At 37.1% G+C, this 21,689-nt stretch overlaps 2 protein-coding genes across 2 annotated transcripts; one reads left to right on the top strand and one right to left on the bottom strand.

Moving 5' to 3' along the window:
• Window positions 1–1,797: 1,797 nt before the first annotated feature.
• Window positions 1,798–11,697, bottom strand: LOC107749374 (mitogen-activated protein kinase kinase kinase 8-like). The gene is made up of 9 exons (XM_016564514.1): window positions 11,456–11,697; window positions 10,538–10,871; window positions 10,154–10,324; window positions 8,483–8,655; window positions 8,359–8,447; window positions 7,266–7,372; window positions 4,645–4,797; window positions 3,386–3,632; window positions 1,798–3,292 (listed from the first exon to the last, which is right to left on the bottom strand). The coding sequence occupies exons 1-9, from the start codon at window positions 11,485–11,487 to the stop codon at window positions 3,168–3,170; spliced, it is 1,431 nt and encodes a 476-aa protein (XP_016420000.1). The 5' UTR covers window positions 11,488–11,697; the 3' UTR covers window positions 1,798–3,167.
• A 3,172-nt stretch (window positions 11,698–14,869) lies between these two features.
• On the top strand, window positions 14,870–17,512 carry LOC107749380 (poly(A) RNA polymerase, mitochondrial-like). The gene is made up of 7 exons (XM_016564525.1): window positions 14,870–14,891; window positions 15,226–15,306; window positions 15,554–15,714; window positions 15,849–16,076; window positions 16,242–16,466; window positions 17,248–17,313; window positions 17,411–17,512. The coding sequence occupies exons 1-7, from the start codon at window positions 14,870–14,872 to the stop codon at window positions 17,510–17,512; spliced, it is 885 nt and encodes a 294-aa protein (XP_016420011.1).
• Window positions 17,513–21,689: the final 4,177 nt, after the last annotated feature.

Raw genomic sequence — 21,689 nt, 5'->3', positions numbered from 1 at the left:
ATTATTTCAGCAATGTAACAGTACTTGTACTTAAGTACAAATTTTCAGTACTCTTTCCACCACTGCCTATAATATAAATCCTCTTGTCACTCTATATCTCCAAATAATGTCTTAGATGTATTTAAATGCAAATTTTTATGATCAAAGCTCTGTAGTGTTATTGTGGGGCAGGAAATGTTCTTCTTTAGCAACATTTTGATAATGTTCATAATTTAGAGGCTTTAGAAGTGTGTGTGTGTGTCTGTGTGTGTGTGTGTCTCTGTGTGTCTGTGTCTTGCTTATACAGGCAAATATGATACAGGCTTTATAGGGTTAAATAATACCTTAATGTTAATCTACTGCAAAAAAGCCCTCTGTGAGGTTTAGGGTTAGCGGGCGGACAGAAAATATCATTAGTTTGGTATGAATCAATACAAGTCAACAAAGTGCCCTCATCTTGATAAACAAGAAAAACAAACAAGCAAATATGTTGATATGCATGGGCGTTTGGGTGTAGATAAGTGATTATTTTGAGTGACATCTTTGACACAATGTAGAAATTTTTGTCCCTTTACTGTAAATTTTTATCTGTCACTGCATTATAAAGGTCAGGCAATACAGTCTCTGTCTCACCCCCTCCACCTTTCACTTCAAAGGCAGAACCTATCTGCAGGGGGAAACCCACTTCCTCATTTGAGCTCTGCTGACCATGCTCTCTTTTTCTCAAGAAATGACACTTTTCATTGCAGTGTCACTACGTGGAAATAGTTATGCACGTGTGATTGCGTTGCTTCTTGTGAAGTGTAGTGATTTCAACTTCATTGGAGCTCAGCAGCAACTGGCCACTCCAGTGAAGCATTGTGTCTCACATAATCTGGTCTCCACACAGTCTCAAGCTACTTACATGTTAGTATATGTGGGGAAAAAAATAAATATACTGATTTCTTTCAATCAGTAAATAGGCCTATTTTGAATCATAATTTCTGATTCGTTGTGTCATGGAAATGGTTGTGCATTGCCTCTTAAAATAATTTAAATATAAAACTTTTTTACTCAGAAACCCCAGAACACCTTTATGTTTTCCGTACTGAAAGTCATTGCGTAAATAATTTCCTGACCTTTACTGCACACTCAATTTTCAGTCCCCTAAAAGAGTTTGAACTTACCCACTTAATGGCATAAGCCTAGTTATCTTCATCATCGATCAAATTCTGCATTTTTATTTTACGCTTGATACTGTTGGCTTTATAAACGTGGTCTCAACACTTCCACCACACATGTAATGCTTTTCCAAGTGATGAATCACACATTATTCATCTTTTTTTAGTACATTTATTTATTTTATAATTTCCCCCAAGTACTGTAAATACAGAGGTCAGTTTTCATCTTAGGTGATACTATCATTATCACAATCAGACTCTCTGGTCTTTCCAAAATGACTAAGAAACTTCTGAAGAACTGTTTATTGATTGAAACAGACAAAGGTTTTTTTTTTTTTTTACCTTTGTTATCTGAAAGCACAACCTTAGATTATAAATTCTGATAAAATAGTCATCAAATAAAAGCAAAATTGACAGCATATTGGCTTTACATATTTATTCGATGTATCAACACATGAAAGGCTGCTAATATGCTGATTTTAGCAAATACAAATAATAAGCTAATATGTGCAATATTTTTCATTTTTGGACAAGAATATGCAGACTGGAGCTTTCATACAGATGTACAGACAACTAAATTGCTTTGGTGTCTCAACATGTTTATGGAGTCAATTTTTATTAATTAAAAACATTAGGTTTATATGGAGGATCGATTACATTTTTGTCTGAGTGCACATTTCATTGTCTTGCATTGCAACTACTCAACAAAAACATTCCATGGGAATAAAACCCTGAGATTATTTTCCGTATCATCTGAAAACACTTCCTGTGAGGAAAAAAAGTAGTGTGCTTTTTGGCAACTCTTATTTTTACAATGATTGTATTATCAAGGGATCTCAGGTAAAGCTATTTAAAGACATGGCACTCACATGGGGATTGCAAATATACATTAATAATAATTTTAACAAATAAACATTAAACTGAAAATATTTACTGAAATGAGTTACTAAAGGGCACAGACAGGCTAATGTCAGTGGTCAAATATTCAAATTCAATAGGCTCACACATATTATGAATAATATTCCACACAAAAAAACAACAAATGTAGGTCAGAACGCATATAGTTTCCGATAACACAGGCCTGCCTTTGTAGTTCACTGGAGATACATATGTTGTTAACATACATAGCACTGCAATGGTCAAAAATCTGAAAATAAAAACATTAAGCAATGATAATTTAGTATAATATGAATAATTTTCATGAATATTTCAGCATATTTCAAAGCACAGATTTACTCTCATTAGGGCCTGCCCCTTATGTGATCATATATGGAATACATAATCAATACACCTAGCACAGCTACAGTGATCTGCAATTATATATATATATATATATATATATATGACAAAATATTAGAAAATATTAGTCTGTATTATAGGGATGCACAGTCAATATTAAGATTTGTAATTGTTCATGCACATTGTTTTTTTATTTTTTTGCATTTCGATTACCTTTAGCATCATCTATAGCTTGCTTAAAGTTTATTTATAAAAACACTAATAATTTTAAATCACTATTGAATGTGGCTTTTAGCAAGTCTCAAAATGAATATGCATTTTCATACTGTATATTATAATGTTGTGATGCCTAAATGTTTTTTTTAAACAAAATAGTGTATGATTGTAAAATCAGCCATTTATTTTTATCATCTATAACAGAAAAATAATTATAGGCTTTTCTATATTGGCCAGATTTCAATATTGGTGCATCCCTAGTATGCATTTCATATACATATGATATATTCATGCTCTCAAAACACAGACAAGGAACTGCATTAACAAAACCACACCTCTCAAACTGTTCATCAAACAATAAAAACCACAAGTCTGTCTTCTCTTCAAGAAGTCCATCTCTAATTGGACAGCTCATGTCCAAACACTGTCCAATCAGCGTAGACTGTCCTCATTTAGGACACCATACAGTATATTCTGAATCCTCTTGTGGATTAATTCAGCTCCACGGAAATGATCTATCTATGCAATTCTGATACAAGTACCCCATTGGTCCTCAGCAAAAATCCACCTTAATTAGCCATATTCACTAGATGGTGGCCCTCTAACCAGATTGTAGTAGCCAGCCAAGGCGCCCAGATCTACATAGAGGGATCCTTTTTTCTTCGAGTGCCCAGAATCCTCAGTGTACAAGGAAGAATCTGAAAATAGAAGAGTAAAGGATCTCAAGCATGCAATTAAGTGAATTTGACATGGTATGCTTTGTGTGTGTGTGTGTGTGCTGTGTGACGTACCTTGGGTGCTGTCTGAAAGCTGACTGTGCTGTCGCAGCAGTGGATGTGTGCCTTCCTCCAGTGCAGAATCCAGACTCCAACAGCGCGGCTGGTCTTCCCGAGAAGGATGGAGGGCCTCCTCGTTTAGTAATTCTGTGGCAGAGCTCCTCCGTGCAGGGACCCTATCGAGTGCATGCTCCAGGAGCCTCCGCATCGCGGGGCTACAGCTTTCAGGTATGTCCTCCAGAGGAGGAGCCTGTTTGTGGATCTGCAAACAGAGATTGTGAAAATCAATGGCGGCACAGGTGCATTCACAAGCAGCCACATGCAAAGAGACACTGTACATGAATTTACATGAAAAGGAACTGTAGTGTGTGAAAAGGGAACTGAAACCAGTTGGGCTGCAGTGCAAATGTTGAACACAAAAATAATTTTGTATAGAGCCAGCTGTCTGTTTCCATTACATGGGCAACTCTTAAATTTAAACATGCAAACTAATCTGCAACACAGGGGAAGCTTAAACTGCTGATATTAGTTTTTTTGTTTTGATTTAGATCTTGTGATCCTTTGCTTTATAGTGTCTAAAACAAACAACAACAAAAAAACTTGATATAAAAATATGTTTAGAGAATGATTACAAAATTAGCATACTTTGCTATATAGCGGTTTAAAGAGAAAAAATAAAAGGAAAAATAATAAAGAGAAACATTTAAAGAACTAATAAAGAAAAAAGACTATAAAAAATATTATACAAAATTTTTATTATTATTACAATTATACAGAATTAGCATCCTTTGCTTTACAGAAGTTTAAACGGAAAAAGAAAACCTAAAAGAGAAAAAAAACCTAATTTAAAAAGGCTATAAATAATATTATACGCGATTATTAATAATTATTAAAATGGTACAGAAGTGCCATAATGTTTAAATGAAACAAATAAATAAATAAAAAAACTAAATGAGCAAAAGCTAAAAAAAATTTAATAATAATAATTAATTAAATAAATTATACAGACTTATTATAATTGTTATTATTAAAATTATACAGAATCAGCATGAGACATGCTGTGCTAATAGAGGCCCTTATGTCATGAAGTTATGACATCAGCCTGCATGGCATTTATGTGTTTTGCTCTGTGGTTAATGTATATAGTCAGTTTCAGGTTTTGCCACGTTCAGGGACTCCCCCTATACTGTTGCAGTAAATTACATACAAACAAAATACAATTAAAAGAGCAAGCAGTTCAATGCATTTTTATCATATCGTATAAGCACACTCACTATGTAAAGGTATGAGGGGTAGGCTGTTCTGGGATATCTCCTAACCCATGGAGGGCTTCCACTCAGCATGTGTATGATTGTGGTTCCCAGACTGTAGATGTCAGTCTTGGTGTTGTGTCCTCGACATAAAACCAACTCTGGACTCATATACATCTGTACAGAAAAAAAAAACAATAAGCTCAGAATTCACATATGCAGAGGCTTTCAACAGAATTTGCAGCAACTTGTTTTTATTCAGTTTTGTGCAATGAATACTGGACTGGACTGGCTGCTTTCTACTGTTCAGTCACTCTGAATAATATAAATATGAAAAACAACTTCTGATGTAATAGGCAAATATGAAAAACAACTTCTGATGTAATAGGCAAATATGAAAAACAACTTCTGATGTAATAGGCAAATGATCTAGTGAACATCTGGTGAGCTGCTCAACTAGGGTTGTGCCGATAGACGATAGTATCGTGTATCGATGATAGCAGATGTCTTTGTCGATAGTCAAAACGATATTAGGCTCATTCTCCTATTAATGAATTATTAATAATAACAACAATAATAATAATAATAATTATTATTATTAGGCGGCCCATTATAATTCGGCTATTATTATCAAATTGCCCCGCTTTTTCATTCAGCACTGTATTAGACACACACGCACATGAAGGAGTCTCCAACCACAAACACAGACACATATCGTCTGCTGATATAAGGTATTTCATTGCACTTTAACAAGTAATCTAAATGGCCTATATATGTGCACTATTTTTACCGAGCCCTCATTAACTGAGTTTAATGCCACAGTTATGTTAGGACTATAGATGGAGGACTTCCACTCAGCATGTGTATGATTGTGGTTCCCAGACTGTAGATGTCAGTCTTGGTGTTGTGTCCTCGACATAAAACCAACTCTGGACTCATATACATCTGTACAGAAAAAAAAAACAATAAGCTCAGAATTCACATATGCAGAGGCTTTCAACAGAATTTGCAGCAACTTGTTTTTATTCAGTTTTGTGCAATGAATACTGGACTGGACTGGCTGCTTTCTACTGTTCAGTCACTCTGAATAATATAAATATGAAAAACAACTTCTGATGTAATAGGCAAATATGAAAAACAACTTCTGATGTAATAGGCAAATGATCTAGTGAACATCTGGTGAGCTGCTCAACTAGGGTTGTGCCGATAGACGATAGTATCGTGTATCGATGATAGCAGATGTCTTTGTCGATAGTCAAAACGATATTAGGCTCATTCTCCTATTAATGAATTATTAATAATAACAACAATAATAATAATAATAATTATTATTATTAGGCGGCCCATTATAATTCGGCTATTATTATCAAATTGCCCCGCTTTTTCATTCAGCACTGTATTTCACACACACACACACACACGCGCGTGCGCGCGCAAAAGAAGAGCATGTAGCCGGTGAAGGAGTCTCCAACCACAAACACAGATACATATCGTCTGCTGATATAACGTATTTCGTTGCACTTTAACAAGTAATCTGAACGGCCTATATATGTGCAATATTTTAACCGAGCCCTCACTAACTGAGTTTAATGCCACAGTTATGTTAGAACGCATCTCATTCTTGTCTCTGTGGCAGTGTGTCGGGTTCGTCATGGGGCACGCGGTCCGGAGCTCTGTATGACTGATGTATCCGTTTAATTGAACTTTACTCCAAATATATGAACTTACTTGTTTTAAATACTTTATATTTAACATGTTCGTTTATGTCCAATATTTAGTGTTAAACTGTTGGTCTTTAAAATAAATCTACTTTTGATTTTCACCATTGACTGATTTTGCAGACCAGACTGATAGCTGCCTAGCGTCGATGCGGCAAACTTGTCACAGGACGCGCGGTGCTAGCGATGTATGACTGTTGTGTCCGAATATATATGAACTAGCTGTTTTAAATATTGTTGTATTTAACATGTTAGTTTATCAGTATGTTTGAAAGTATATTATTTAGATTCGTGGTGCTTCCATAGGCTCCCTCTCTCTTGCGGTTTAAAACACCAAATTGTTATGAAATAGCCTATGACAAGTACAGAGAGTCTCTCTCTTGAAATGCACGATAATATCGTCTATCGGTGATCTGACTGGCGCTCGATATGACGATTTGAAAAATGACCATATCGCCCAACACTACTGCTCACTGTACTGCCATACAGTAAACAACTTTATTTTTCTTTGTGGGGAATCTTCAGTGCTGGTCAACAAGGCATGCTGGACTTTCCAAGTGGGGCAAAATGTCAACACTGAGGCAGCTAATGTGCATGTGTCCTTTTGGGCCTTTCCCAGAGTTTGCTAGGGAACAGAATGTCAGCTAAGAGGGGGAGGGGGAGGGGGAGTGTGTCTGTGCGCGCACGTGCCTTCTGGCTTTTCAGATCTCCTTTCAGAATCACCATTGAAATATTTTTAAAAATGTACACACCATAAGACAATGCATATTTATGACTTTCTAAAGCACATCTGCCATCAGCACAAACAGGAACTGACAAATTCCGCATTGTATCTCAATATAGACTAAACTAATTTTTAGTCACAACACAGTGGCTGACCAAATATGGAAAAATTTAAGTGTGCAAAGTGACCTCAAACATACTCACCTCAGTGCCACGTAAGTCCCGAGGAACATATACATCATCCTTCATCTGTACTGTAAGCCCAAAGTCCACCAGCACGGCTTTTGCTGACATCAGCACAATATTACTGGCTGCAAGGACAAAAATGAAATTTAGGTAAGCTAAAAAAAAACAACAACATTCAGAAGTGTGTAGTAATATTTGAGGTTACAGTAACTTCTGCAAAATATAGGTTGTTCAGTTCTTGTTTGTGCTGCATAGCGAGACTAATGCAGCAAGGTGTTGTTTTCCGGAAGCGGAGTAAGGTCATTACTCATGGGGTGGCTTGAATAGTTGATGAACAGGTCATCAGAAGTCTCAAAACCCCCTTTTCTTGCTTTCCCTCCATATTTCACACTGCTTGAAATAACATGTTTCCTCTCCAAGCCAAATGTCAAAAAGCCAGTCCTCAAAACCACAAAGCAGACTACTATGATTGGTCACTCATTTCACGTTACTCTCTCAGTCTTACTGAAATTTGAAAACACTAGATGGGTTGCCTGTTGAATAAGCCTTTGAAAGTAATACATTTGTGTAATCACGTCTATCTCTTCCTGCTCTCGCTCTCCTGACTGGAAATTCCAGCCGCTTGAGAAGTCATGAGCTGCAGCGCTGATTGGCTCCTGCGTATGACTAAACAGCAGCAGAATGTTGTTGGCCACAACCCTACCATATTAAATTATGTTGTGTTCCTCTTCTTTGATGGGCATAAACTAAAAACACTTCTCTAGCCTGTGGCCGATTCTCTGTCAATCATTTAACATCGCTGCTTCCTCTTGATGGCCTCATTTTAAGTTCCGTCAAATAAGCGAAATACCTTCCTTGACCACACAGTCATTATCTGATTTACCTACAGAGCACCTCTGTTGCATTTAGGGGGGAAATAACAGTGGTTTGGTGTGTCTGTGGTTTGCAAAGAAAAAAGCACTGAACTGCTTTTGACCCTTCTTTTGAAATGTGTTTTGAACATTCAATTCAGAGCAGCTGAGGTAAAGTGGTCATAAACAATCAGTTTGGCAGGAAACTGCAGAGATATTTCAGAAAAAAAATCCTTTATGATGCAATCCAAAGCTCTTACGTTTGATGTCGTGGTGTATGATCTTGTGAGAGTGCAAGTACTCCAGGCCTCGCAGAACCTGCTGAGAGACCCAAATGATCTCGAACTCTCTCATTGGACCACAGCTATCCAGCTTCTCCAGAACTTCATTTGACCACAGCTATCCAGCTTCTCCAGAACCGAGCCCCCTTCACCCGCTTCCATGAACAAATGCACCGTCTGCTCCCACATCAATGCCCCATACAGCTCTGCTATGTTCTCGTGACGGAACCGGGCTTGGATTTCCACATCTGCAGGCTTGAAATGTTCCACAGGAATCTGGAGAGAAAGTACACCTAACTTATAAATTTCAGACATTTTGGAAGTGCACCAAAAATGAGCTTGCTCATTATACTTATATGCATAGATGCTATTTAAGCATTCATATATGCTAATAATTTGAAAAGAAAGACTAAATGCAGATGGCTTAGAGAAGGTAGAACCAACACTGTAAAATATGTACATTCTGCCTATCTATGATCTGCACATTTCCCCATATACTTTCACAATATTAATTACTAGAATCACACTGCCACACTGATTTCCAAAGTACTGAATTATTAGTAGTTAAGGATTAATATATACACCAGGCTTATTATATATGTGTCTGTTTTGATTGTTTATTATATTCATGCCCACTTGAACGATTAACAGTATTTCCAAAATCTACCAACATCTCTGTCAATGGATAATGCACATTTTTTAGCAAATTTTAAATGTATATTTATAAGTATATACAGTAGGCTCGTAATGATGATTGACAGGACTGAATGATTTGGCTCCTCCCTGACCTACGTTTGGAACTTCATCATGCGTCTCCAAGAAACACGCATGGACCGGCGTTTCTGAATGAATCCCTGCTTTTGAAAGAAACTGTTACATGAATTATGTAATGACTCACTCATTAAGACAGTTGCTTGTTAACCTCCCAAATGAATTTGTGTTTTTTAACAAATCGGTTAATTTAATGATTCAATGACTCACAAAGTCACCAAGTAATGCTGTATCAAACTACAGTTATATTACTCGATTATACTGGACATTGACCACCTTTATCACTAAGTATTTGATCAAAACGTTAGGCCACAATGACATGGTAAATATTTTTTTTTTGTACAAGTCAGCAACAACCTGTTAAATTGACCACAAGTCTGAAATGTCTTCTCCCTCTGACATCTGCACTCTGCCACACAGTTGAGACACTGTCTCTGTGGGCTTCATGTTTCCACGGGGGCGTTCCTGTCAGCTTCCTGTGTGCGTTAGAGCCATTCTCAGTTTCTGTTCAAACACTGCATGCTGCACGCTGACCCTCTAAACATTTTAAGGGAATTGGGTTATTTCCCAAAAGTGCTCTTCCTCATTTCAAAATATTCTCTTATTGCTGCTACAGTTTCTACAAGAAGCGTTTCTCTTTTCAGAGCCATTATTTTTCCACTACATAAAGCCTTGTGGCCTCACATGCTGGTGCATAAGATCATCACAAGAATAAATCATGCAGTATCACATGTCTTCTGTCTTGTATTTTCACGTGAAAAGTATATGTTTGTGACTGACTGACAATGACTGACTTCATGTTTAAAATCCTTCTTTTTCTGCTTATTAAATTGTTTTCAACATAGTACTTTGAACAAGCTGTGTTTTCGCTTCAGAACACAGATTCCCAGAAGGGAAGTCATGTCCATTCTAACCTCCTAGTGGAGTGAAAACAACTACCTTTGCCAAAAAAGAAAAAAGTTGAGATTCCTGAAAATAACATTCTCTGGATTCCCGGACTTACTAGTTTGCATGCCATTCTCTTCCGAGTTTTGGTGTCCTGAGCCAGGTGGACCTTCCCAAATGAGCCTTTGGGAACGTGTCCAGGGCCTTGGGGCTTGTAGGTTAGTTTCCAAGGAAACAGAAGGACGTCCAATTCAATGCGATAATGCCCCTCCTTAATGACCATGTCTGTCTGCAGGAACAAATCAGGGTGTTCATGAGAGTAAGGCTATGACAACTTGTAACCTTTTCTTATCATATGAGTTGCTTTGATTGAGCCAACAATCTCACAGTTTAAACAATTCATTCACTTACATAATGCTTTAATACCGAACTGTACATTGCAACTGTTACTATATATGTTATGCATGTTATGTCATCAAAAATAACCACCTATAGAGCTTACCTTGTTTAGCAGAACCCCCATTTCTTCACCCACCTCCAATAGAGAGGAGGACGGGGTGTTTGAAACCGTATTTACAAAGTCCAGGAGGTCGGATGCAGTCCCGTAACGGACCTTTCCAGGATTTTGCACATGTGAGATTAAATCCTGTGGCGTCTCCTCAATCTCATCCATGTCTTCTTGCGAGAAACTTTCTTCAAATGAAACTCCTGCTTCCACCTCCTCGCCAACACAGTAGAAATTCTCTGCCTCTTGGATGAAGTCTTCAATGTTCATGTGAGCAAGAAGCAGTTCTATACCAGCATTTTCATTCTCGTACTCCATCCTTGATTGAATCCTACAACAGAATGTTTGATCATTAGAAACAGAACATTAAAGTAATTTAGTGCATGCATACATTTGTTTTGCATGCATATGTATGTTCACGGTGTGGTCAGGCATGTTTCCTGATGTGCTTGCTTGCTCTATTTTGCCTGCAAGTGAGGGGTGGTTTTTAGGGGTGGGAAACCCCAAGATGGGCTTTCTTCTTCAAAACAAATGGCAGCTAAAACGTTTACATTGAAACTTGAAGATCTTTTCAAGGTCCTTAAGCACAAACTCACTGTCTGTTTTGACAGACCCCCAATTTAAATACACACACAATGCTGACAAATTCTGACAACCACATCTTCTATAGGCTACTTCATGTGGAATCATTAAGTAATAATAAAAGCATGTATAGCAGCAACAACAACAATAATTTATCATTACTGATAAAAAAATAAATTCAGAAACACTGACTGACTAGAAATAGGCAGCCGCAACACTGCCAATAACCAACCTGATTGACCTGCTGTGTACATTTTAAACTATAAAAGCAATAGCTGCTCGAAATGTATAAAAAACGATATAATATCCATGAAATCCCAGTCGTTTGCTTACCTTTCGGTCAGTGTGATCACAGCAGGGCACATGCTCACTGATTGTCCATAGTTCCCACTGAGGCTCTCACAGACTGACGCGCGCAGATAAGATGAACATGAGCTGCGCCTACGTCAACCGCGGTTTCGTTTTCTCTTTTCAATGAGAGGTATTTTCTCATTGGGAGGTCACGTATCTGCTTTAATTTTGCCACAGTCCCCTATCAGAATGTTCCGTGGAATAAAAAGATGTCATTCGCTTTCATCTTCACGATACGCAAGAGGGAAAAGTTGTACGTTCTTGCGATAGCAAAGAAAAGCATAAACTAGTATGAACCGGTATAAAGAAAGACCCACACGTTTGTGCTCTTTCTTTGATATACAGTACAAGGTGAAAAACTTTATTGGTTATAAATTAGTGAAGTCCGCTGACCTAGCACAATGCCGTTTCGTTAATTCCTGTGACATGTTATGATAGGCAAGTAATTAACATCACAATTTTTACACTCGCAGAAAAGATCACTAAACGAGTCAGTGAACGAATCTTTTGGTGAACGAGTCACGGGATTGAATTTCCCTGATAGCACATGACGGAGATCGTCTATTTGACATCTGCATTTACATAGACTGCAAGACCTATTTTTTAGAGTGTTTGCTCATCTGCAAATATGTCTATAGGACTTTTCCCATCAGATGTCATATAGACGTCTATGTTTTTAAGATGTTTATGATTTAGAATGTATGTAAAACTGATATCTTACAGACATCTGTCAGATGCTTTCCAGATCTAGTGATCTACTTTAACGGACATCTCGCAGACGTAGCCTACGTGTTATCTCATAACTAAGGGTTTTTGAAAAGTAAGAAGTCAGTTGGCTTATGTTCATGAACGAACCGATGTTTATAAATGAATCTTTTAGGCATATAACTCGTTTTCGCTCACGACTCCGTGAATAAAATGAATGGACTGTGACTCAACTGGCGTGACGATCATAACATGTAAACCTGCAGAAAATGTCACTAAACGAATCGGTGAGCAAATTCAAAGTATTCGGAAATGGGTCAAAATCTCCAACACTATTTTCAAGTAGGTATTTTGAAATTTGGTGATCTCCAGCCTGGCCTTTTCGGGTTTTTGCAAATGCTAAACGCAACTTGTAACCTTTTCTTATCATATGAGTTGCTTTGATTGAGCCAACAATCTCACAGTTTAAACAATTCATTCACTTACATAATGCTTTAATACCGAACTGTACATTGCAACTGTTACTATATATGTTATGCATGTTATGTCATCAAAAATAACCACCTATAGAGCTTACCTTGTTTAGCAGAACCCCCATTTCTTCACCCACCTCCAATAGAGAGGAGGACGGGGTGTTTGAAACCGTATTTACAAAGTCCAGGAGGTCGGATGCAGTCCCGTAACGGACCTTTCCAGGATTTTGCACATGTGAGATTAAATCCTGTGGCGTCTCCTCAATCTCATCCATGTCTTCTTGCGAGAAACTTTCTTCAAATGAAACTCCTGCTTCCACCTCCTCGCCAACACAGTAGAAATTCTCTGCCTCTTGGATGAAGTCTTCAATGTTCATGTGAGCAAGAAGCAGTTCTATACCAGCATTTTCATTCTCGTACTCCATCCTTGATTGAATCCTACAACAGAATGTTTGATCATTAGAAACAGAACATTAAAGTAATTTAGTGCATGCATACATTTGTTTTGCATGCATATGTATGTTCACGGTGTGGTCAGGCATGTTTCCTGATGTGCTTGCTTGCTCTATTTTGCCTGCAAGTGAGGGGTGGTTTTTAGGGGTGGGAAACCCCAAGATGGGCTTTCTTCTTCAAAACAAATGGCAGCTAAAACGTTTACATTGAAACTTGAAGATCTTTTCAAGGTCCTTAAGCACAAACTCACTGTCTGTTTTGACAGACCCCCAATTTAAATACACACACAATGCTGACAAATTCTGACAACCACATCTTCTATAGGCTACTTCATGTGGAATCATTAAGTAATAATAAAAGCATGTATAGCAGCAACAACAACAATAATTTATCATTACTGATAAAAAAATAAATTCAGAAACACTGACTGACTAGAAATAGGCAGCCGCAACACTGCCAATAACCAACCTGATTGACCTGCTGTGTACATTTTAAACTATAAAAGCAATAGCTGCTCGAAATGTATAAAAAACGATATAATATCCATGAAATCCCAGTCGTTTGCTTACCTCTCGGTCAGTGTGATCACAGCAGGGCACATGCTCACTGATTGTCCATAGTTCCCACTGAGGCTCTCACAGACTGACGCGCGCAGATAAGATGAACATGAGCTGCGCCTACGTCAACCGCGGTTTCGTTTTCTCTTTTCAATGAGAGGTATTTTCTCATTGGGAGGTCACGTATCTGCTTTAATTTTGCCACAGTCCCCTATCAGAATGTTCCGTGGAATAAAAAGATGTCATTCGCTTTCATCTTCACGATACGCAAGAGGGAAAAGTTGTACGTTCTTGCGATAGCAAAGAAAAGCATAAACTAGTATGAACCGGTATAAAGAAAGACCCACACGTTTGTGCTCTTTCTTTGATATACAGTACAAGGTGAAAAACTTTATTGGTTATAAATTAGTGAAGTCCGCTGACCTAGCACAATGCCGTTTCGTTAATTCCTGTGACATGTTATGATAGGCAAGTAATTAACATCACAATTTTTACACTCGCAGAAAAGATCACTAAACGAGTCAGTGAACGAATCTTTTGGTGAACGAGTCACGGGATTGAATTTCCCTGATAGCACATGACGGAGATCGTCTATTTGACATCTGCATTTACATAGACTGCAAGACCTATTTTTTAGAGTGTTTGCTCATCTGCAAATATGTCTATAGGACTTTTCCCATCAGATGTCATATAGACGTCTATGTTTTTAAGATGTTTATGATTTAGAATGTATGTAAAACTGATATCTTACAGACATCTGTCAGATGCTTTCCAGATCTAGTGATCTACTTTAACGGACATCTCGCAGACGTAGCCTACGTGTTATCTCATAACTAAGGGTTTTTGAAAAGTAAGAAGTCAGTTGGCTTATGTTCATGAACGAACCGATGTTTATAAATGAATCTTTTAGGCATATAAATCGTTTTCGCTCACGACTCCGTGAATAAAATGAATGGACTGACTCAACTGGCGTGACGATCATAACGTGTAAACCTGCAGAAAAAGTCACTAAACGAATCAGTGAGCAAATTCAAAGTATTCAGAAATGGGTCAAAATCTCCAACACTATTTTCAAGTAGGTATTTTGAAATTTGGTGATCTCCAGCCTGGCCTTTTCGGGTTTTTCCAAATGCGAAACGCAGCACTGCAGGTCCGTTCACAGCCACCGTAGAGCCAATGTGTACGCACGCGCCCGTCTCAAATCAACAATGGCGGCCTCCTTTGGCGTGTGTAGGTTACGTTTCAGGGCTTTAGGGGGGCTTGATAAATTTTGTCTTGGACTGGAACCTCAAACGCAAGTAAGATTCACTTCGACTACATCAGCAATCAAAGCCCAGACAGAGAAGAAGACAGCGAAAGCCGGTAACTAACATTGTTTTACTGTAGTACTGTAAGCATGACATTTACCAAGTGATTTCAATTAAGTAATAGCAATGACAGCTGTAAAAAAAAATTATAATAATCATAATAAAAAGCTGCCATTTTATGTTAAAAATAAATACCAAGTTGTCGTCTCATGGTGAAAATCGTGATGGAAATAGCAAGTGCATTACATGTCCAGTAGCTCAAGCCTCTTTCCTCTTGCTCCACTTTCGTTCTACATCAGCAATCAAAGCCCAGACAGAGAACAAGACAGCGAAAGCCGGTAACTAACATTGTTTTACTGTAGTACTGTAAGCATGACATTTACCAAGTGATTTCAATTAAGTAATAGCAATGACAGCTGTAAAAATAATAATAATAATCATAATAAAAAGCTGCCATTTTATGTTAAAAATAAATACCAAGTTGTCGTCTCATGGTGAAAATCGTGATGGAAATAGCAAGTGCATTACATGTCCAGTAGCTCAAGCCTCTTTCCTCTTGCTCCACTTTCGTTTTATTCACGAAAGCCAAGGAGAGTAAAACATTTCAAGCAATCCAAGAGGAGAGAAGAGAAGAAGCTGAAAGGTCTGTTTTGATCAGCTGTCCGCCTAAGATAAACGAAAAGAAGTTTTTAGATTACCTGTCTAAACATGGGACAGTCAACAAACATTTCTTCTACAATAGCTACGTAAGTGTTGCAGAACTATAAGTTACAAATAGGAATTGTGACAAATTTAATATCTAGAAATCCTGTGATGCTTGATCACAAAGATCTGAAACTGACCGAACTGTTGTGCTTATAATGTGTTTCTCTTTCTGTAGGGAGCAAATGCAGTAGTTGAATTCTCCAGCAGAGAGAGCATTGCCTCATTGAAGGAGAGCACTAATATACCAGCTGTTGAACATGAAGCTTCAGTGCCTTTCAAATCTCGCCTGCTGTCATTAAAATGGCCAGGCAGTCAGTCGAGCAATCATCCCATGATCAAGTTCAAGGAGCAGTCCCCTCCATCCATCAATGAAATCACTCAGCTGCTCTCGGAAAAGGACAGTGTAAGTCCTCTCTGGGTGATATGTTCATTTTTTTTAAACAAAGACATATGATGTGGCTAATGGAAAAGGATAAAAATTGGAATGGGAGATGCGTTTAGCAGTTCCTTTTTATGTCTGCTGGTTGGAGCTTCAAATATGTATCTTCTCTTCACGTTTCTTCTACAGATAGATGAACAACTGCAGTGTCTGACAGAGACCTTGCAGCTCACAGAAGAGAACATCAGTCTGCGCTTCCTTGTTTGTTCTCTGCTTCGAGACATAGCTGGAGCATATTTCCCAGAATGCATTATCAGGCCTTTTGGCTCCTCTGTCAACAGCTTTGGCAAACTGGGCTGTGATGTTGACATGATTCTGGACCTTGATGGGATCTATGCAACAAGCCAGAAAAAGGTCAGTGCTGTGGACTACCTAAGTAGATTAGGATAGTTAACTCAAAATTCTATCTTTTATTCATCATTGCAAACCTGAATGACTTGGAACATGAAGATATTTTGAAGAATATTTGAATAGTTCATTTGCAAAAACAGATAACTCAGCTTTTAACAATTTTCAAAAATCATGTTTTTTCATTGTGCATTCCAATTAATCTCAATCAAACTGCAGTTTGGTTATTTTGGTTAAGTAAAATAGCTAAAAAATACAGCTAACTAACACAATAAAGCACAATAAAACAAGTTATGTTTTTTGCAAATAAACTCTTCATTTGTAGCCAATCAGTATTGATTTCCATTGTATGGACAAAAACCACTGAGACATTTACCAAAATATCTTCTGTTTTGTTCTGCAGAAGAAAGTCAGTCATATAGTTGTAGGAATTATTGTAGTTTTAGTTTTGGAATCACAGAATATTCATTGCTGGGTGAACTGTCCTTTTAAGTACTCGATTAGTGTGAAGAGTGAAAATCTAATTTATTGTTGTTTTTGCCTATTTTTTTTATTAGTAGATATTTGAAATACAACTTTTATAGTGCAATTTTATTCGTCTGTTTTTGGAGGTGTATTTAAAAAATATTACAATTAAATGACTAAATAATCCAACTTCAGTGTTCTGGTCAGTTCTTAAGGATTATGTCCACAGTTAAAAATATACATTACATTTCTACAATTAAGGTTAGAACAATAGCAGTTATATTTTTCAAGTTTATTGTTTATACAGTAATGTTTTAAACAGGGCTCTGGACTGTCTCTGGAGTACCAGCTGAAGAGAGGAGCATCTTCCAATTTTTTTTTTAAACTGGTTTTCCAAATATTCTTCAATTTTTTTTATCAAACTGGTGATCCCGTCCTAAACCCAGGTACATGTCTTGTTTTATTTTACGTTGTCATGTGTGCAGGGTGGCGATGAAGAGTTCAGAACTGCTGTTTCTCTACGGCCAGTTGGACCCTCGTGTTCGGCATCTGGTGTTCAGCGTGCGGTGCTGGGCTCGGGCTCATAGTATCACAAGCAGTATTCCAGGAGCATGGATCACCAACTTCTCTTTAACGGTCATGGTAGTTTTCTTTCTACAACAGAGGAATCCTCCCATACTGCCCACACTGGACCGACTGAAGGAGCTGGCAGGTATACACAATTGTCCTTTACAGCCATGCTTTTCTGCAGTTTCTTGTCTATTGTACTACACTGCCATACAAAGGCAAAGGACAGTAACTACACATTTGGTCAAAACTGAGTTATGACTGAAACAGGATCTCTTAGATTATGTTCTGTCCTGTGACAGATGAGTTTGGCTCAGAAATCAAAGTGCGAAAATTAATATTGAAAGAAAAAATAAATAAAAACAGAACTCAATTAAAAAATCAAAAAGCAATTTTTTCTCGGCTCCAGTGTTGCTTTTAAAAATAAATAGCACAACCATTTACAAGAGTGATAATAATAAATGTTTTTGAGTATCAAATCAACATATTAGAATGGTTTCTGAACAATCATGTGACGCTAAAAACTAGAGTAATGGCTGCTAAAAATTCAGCTTTTCCTTTATGTAAATAAATTACATTCTAAAATATATTAAAATATCAACCATTGATTTTAAATAATATTTCAAAATAGTACAGCTTTTATTTTTACTGTTTTTGATCAAATAAATGCAACCTTGGTAAGCATAAAAGACTACTTTCAAACACATTAAAACAACTTACAGACCCCAAACTTTAGAACGATAATGTAGAAAGAGCCCATCATATAAATAAGTCATAAAACACCCTTTGCATGTCTAAATACATTTTCTATATGGCTTGGATTATTTGCTTTTAACTAACATTTAATTTTACAAGTCAAATTGCCCTCTTATAAAACCTTGTAAATTATTTTCCATAGCTTCATAACTCATAGCCGTGAGTTATTAATTGAAGCATTTATTCAATAAATACTAATACAATTACTATAAATGCTATCACATTCCTATTTCAGGTTTTTACACTACAGTCAGATATTTAGAAATAATAAACATACATATCCTGCCTGCCTAATTTGCTGCAAAATAAGGCTTTTGAATGGGATCGTGCATTTTTTGTTTCTGTTTAATTTTCAAAATGTATAATGTGTGTGTGTGTGTGTGTGTGTTAAATACATGAGACACTGCTGTCTCATCATCTGTAACTCCAGTAAAGTATAGTGGCTCAGGATACGTCACTGTATTTCTCTCCTCTGAGCTGATATTCTACACACACACAGTCGTTTTCTTGTCTGCCATGGTCAAGGACAGTGTTGCCAATTTGGGGATTTTGTCGCCAAATTTAGCTACTTTCTCATTGTAGCTGCTACTTTTTTTATTTTTTGCGACAAGGAGCTATTTTAGCTACATTTAAATAAAACTAGCGATTTTTTTGGAGATTTTTTATTTTTTTACTTGGCCACACCCTGCCGTAGTTCCGTGACCTCTCACGTTTGCTTTCAATCATGCCAGTAACGTTAGGTGCGTTCGACTTGAAGCACGGCTACAGACGGCAGTCAACTATGGAAAGCCATATGGGTCATAATTCGCGTGCTTTTCACCGCCTTATCAATATTAAAACGCCGTTTTCATAACGCCGCAAGGCGTTAAATAAGCGCCGTTAGGCGATTGAGTGTTAATGACACTGCTGTTTATTTTCAGTTGTTTAAATTTTTTCATCCACAGAGAAATTGTTGCAGGAATTCTTGGAGTTTTATGGCAATTTTCCCTTCAACAAGGCATCGATCAATATCAGGAAGGTGAGTCATCCAACAAGGACACGTACATCCATGCCAAACTCCCAGAGGACACTGCTGACGTCTTAGCAGACCCTCCACAAACGCCCACCAGAGGGCAGTGTATATCTAGTCAATTCAAAGAAAGTGTCTGTGTCTGCAGTGGACACAGATATACAGTTGCAATCAAATTTATTCAACCCCCTTGACGTTCTGCTGCCGTAAACAAAAGATTATGAAAACAATTCAACCAAAGCACAAGTAAACTATTATAGAAAGTTTATTAAAACACATTTGAGTGATTCTGAGATTCATAAAGTTGATAAAAAATTGAGAAAAAAAATCAAATTGGCTCAAAATATTGAAGTACAATATTAATTAACCCCTAAAAGCCAAATTTTGTGGAGAATCTTTTATTCTTTATAATCTCAAATAAGCGTTGCTTCTAAGTGCTTATGAGCTTCTGCTTACAGCAGCTCTCCACTGGAATCTTAGCAAATACCTCATGTGAAAACGGTCCCAGATCACTGATAATCTTTGGTTTTCATGTTGCTTCAGTAGATTTGGATGTATGCTTTGGGATGGTTGCCCTGCTGGAAAGTCCAGTGATCATCAGGTTCAGTCTATGCATCAAAGGCATCACAGTCTTTGCCAAAATTACCTGATACTTCAAAGAATCCATGATATTCTTCATGCAGTCAACAAGTTTTCCACTTCCTGTAGCAGCAAAGCACCCCTATAACAAGACTGGCCCAACTCTATGTTTGACCATGGGGATGCTGTTCTTCTGCTCATAAGCCTTGCCTGCTTGCCTACATACCACTGATACATGGGTCCAAAAAGATCAAGTTTGGTTCCATCCATACATCCATTCTTCCAGAACGTCACAGGTCCACCTAAATGAATTTTATCATATTCATGACAGCCTTTTATGATATATTACTAAACTCTCTGGGGCTTGAATCATTTTTATTGCAGCTGAGACCACTAGAGAAAAGGCTTTTATTTTGTGTGTTTCTGGGTCGTCTTATATTCGGGCCAATACGGTAGTTAATTTTGTTTTCTTTGTGCACAAAAGTATTCTCGTAGCTTCATAAAATTACGGTTGAACCACTGATGTCACATGGACTATTTTAACGATGTCCTTTCTACCTTTCTGAACCTTGAACGTGGTAGTTGCGTTCAGGGTCTTACGGGTTTGGAACGGCATGAGGGTGAGAAATTAATGACAGAATTTTAATTTTTGGGTGAAATATCCCTTTAATTCTTTTTGTTGTTGTTTTTGTACATTGAATTAGCTGTATAACAAATTGAGTAAAGATGCTGATGCAATTGATGTGTTAATACTGTGTGTTTAAGTGTCTGAGGGCATAAATATCCTGCTTTATCTTCTTTTTCTATTATATCTGTTTTCTTTTTATTTATTATATAATTTAAAAAAAAACTTTGCCACATGTACTGCGTTAAGCTAACTGAGACTTGTTATAGCACTTGTATATCATTGCTCTTTTGTTGATTTTGATTGCTTCCGTTGTCCTCATTTGAAAGTCGCTTTGGATAAAAGCTTCTGCTAAATGACTCTCTCTCTATATATATATATGTATATATATCACACACACACAAGTTTTTATTCAAATAAGTCTGTTCTTTATATATGCATTTATTTGAATCAAAATACAGTTAATAACAGTAATACTGTCAAACAGTTATTTAATGTTTTCTATTTTAATGTATTTTAAAATGTAATTTATTCATTTAATGGCAAAGCTGAATTTTCAGCAACCATTACTCCAATCTGCAATGTCTCATGGTCCTTCAGAAATCAGTCTAATAGGCTGATTTGGTGTTCAAGAAAAAAGTCTTATCAATGTTGAAAAGAGGTATTATTATAAATTGTAATATTAATATGTTTTAAATTTATTTATTTTTGTTCCAGTGTAAAGGTCTTTACTGACACTTATGATGAATTGAATGCATCCTTGCTAATTAAAAGTATTAATTTCTTTCAAAACGAAGCATAAAAATTATACCGGCCCCAACCTTTTGAGCGGTAGTGTGTGTTTATAACCAGGTCTATCCATTTGAAATATAACCCCATATAAACCATTGTTTTGATTCGGCCAGGCAGGGAGCTCAACCTCCCGTGTGTTTTTTCGGCCTCTGAGACAGCAGACCGTTTGAGGCTTCCGCTGGGTGTAATACTCGTCAGGTTACGCTACAATTTCTGTTCTTCACCCTGCTGCCAAACTAAACAAACCCCTTCAAATATGATGATTATTTCCTGAAATTATGATTGTTATGACCCCTGCTCCAATGGAGATGTGTTTTAGTCATATTCTCCAACTGTTCTCTCTGCTACACATAGAGTATGTTTGCTTTTGAGTATGTACAAAATACAGTATATACTTTCATTCTTTCTTTCTCTCGCTCTTTCTGCTTATTCTTGG

This window comes from Sinocyclocheilus rhinocerous, unplaced genomic scaffold (assembly GCF_001515625.1).
Source record: "Sinocyclocheilus rhinocerous isolate Xijiao unplaced genomic scaffold, SAMN03320098_v1.1 scaffold650, whole genome shotgun sequence".
Taxonomy (NCBI): domain Eukaryota; kingdom Metazoa; phylum Chordata; class Actinopteri; order Cypriniformes; family Cyprinidae; genus Sinocyclocheilus; species Sinocyclocheilus rhinocerous.
This window is presented reverse-complemented; position numbering and strand designations above follow the sequence as displayed.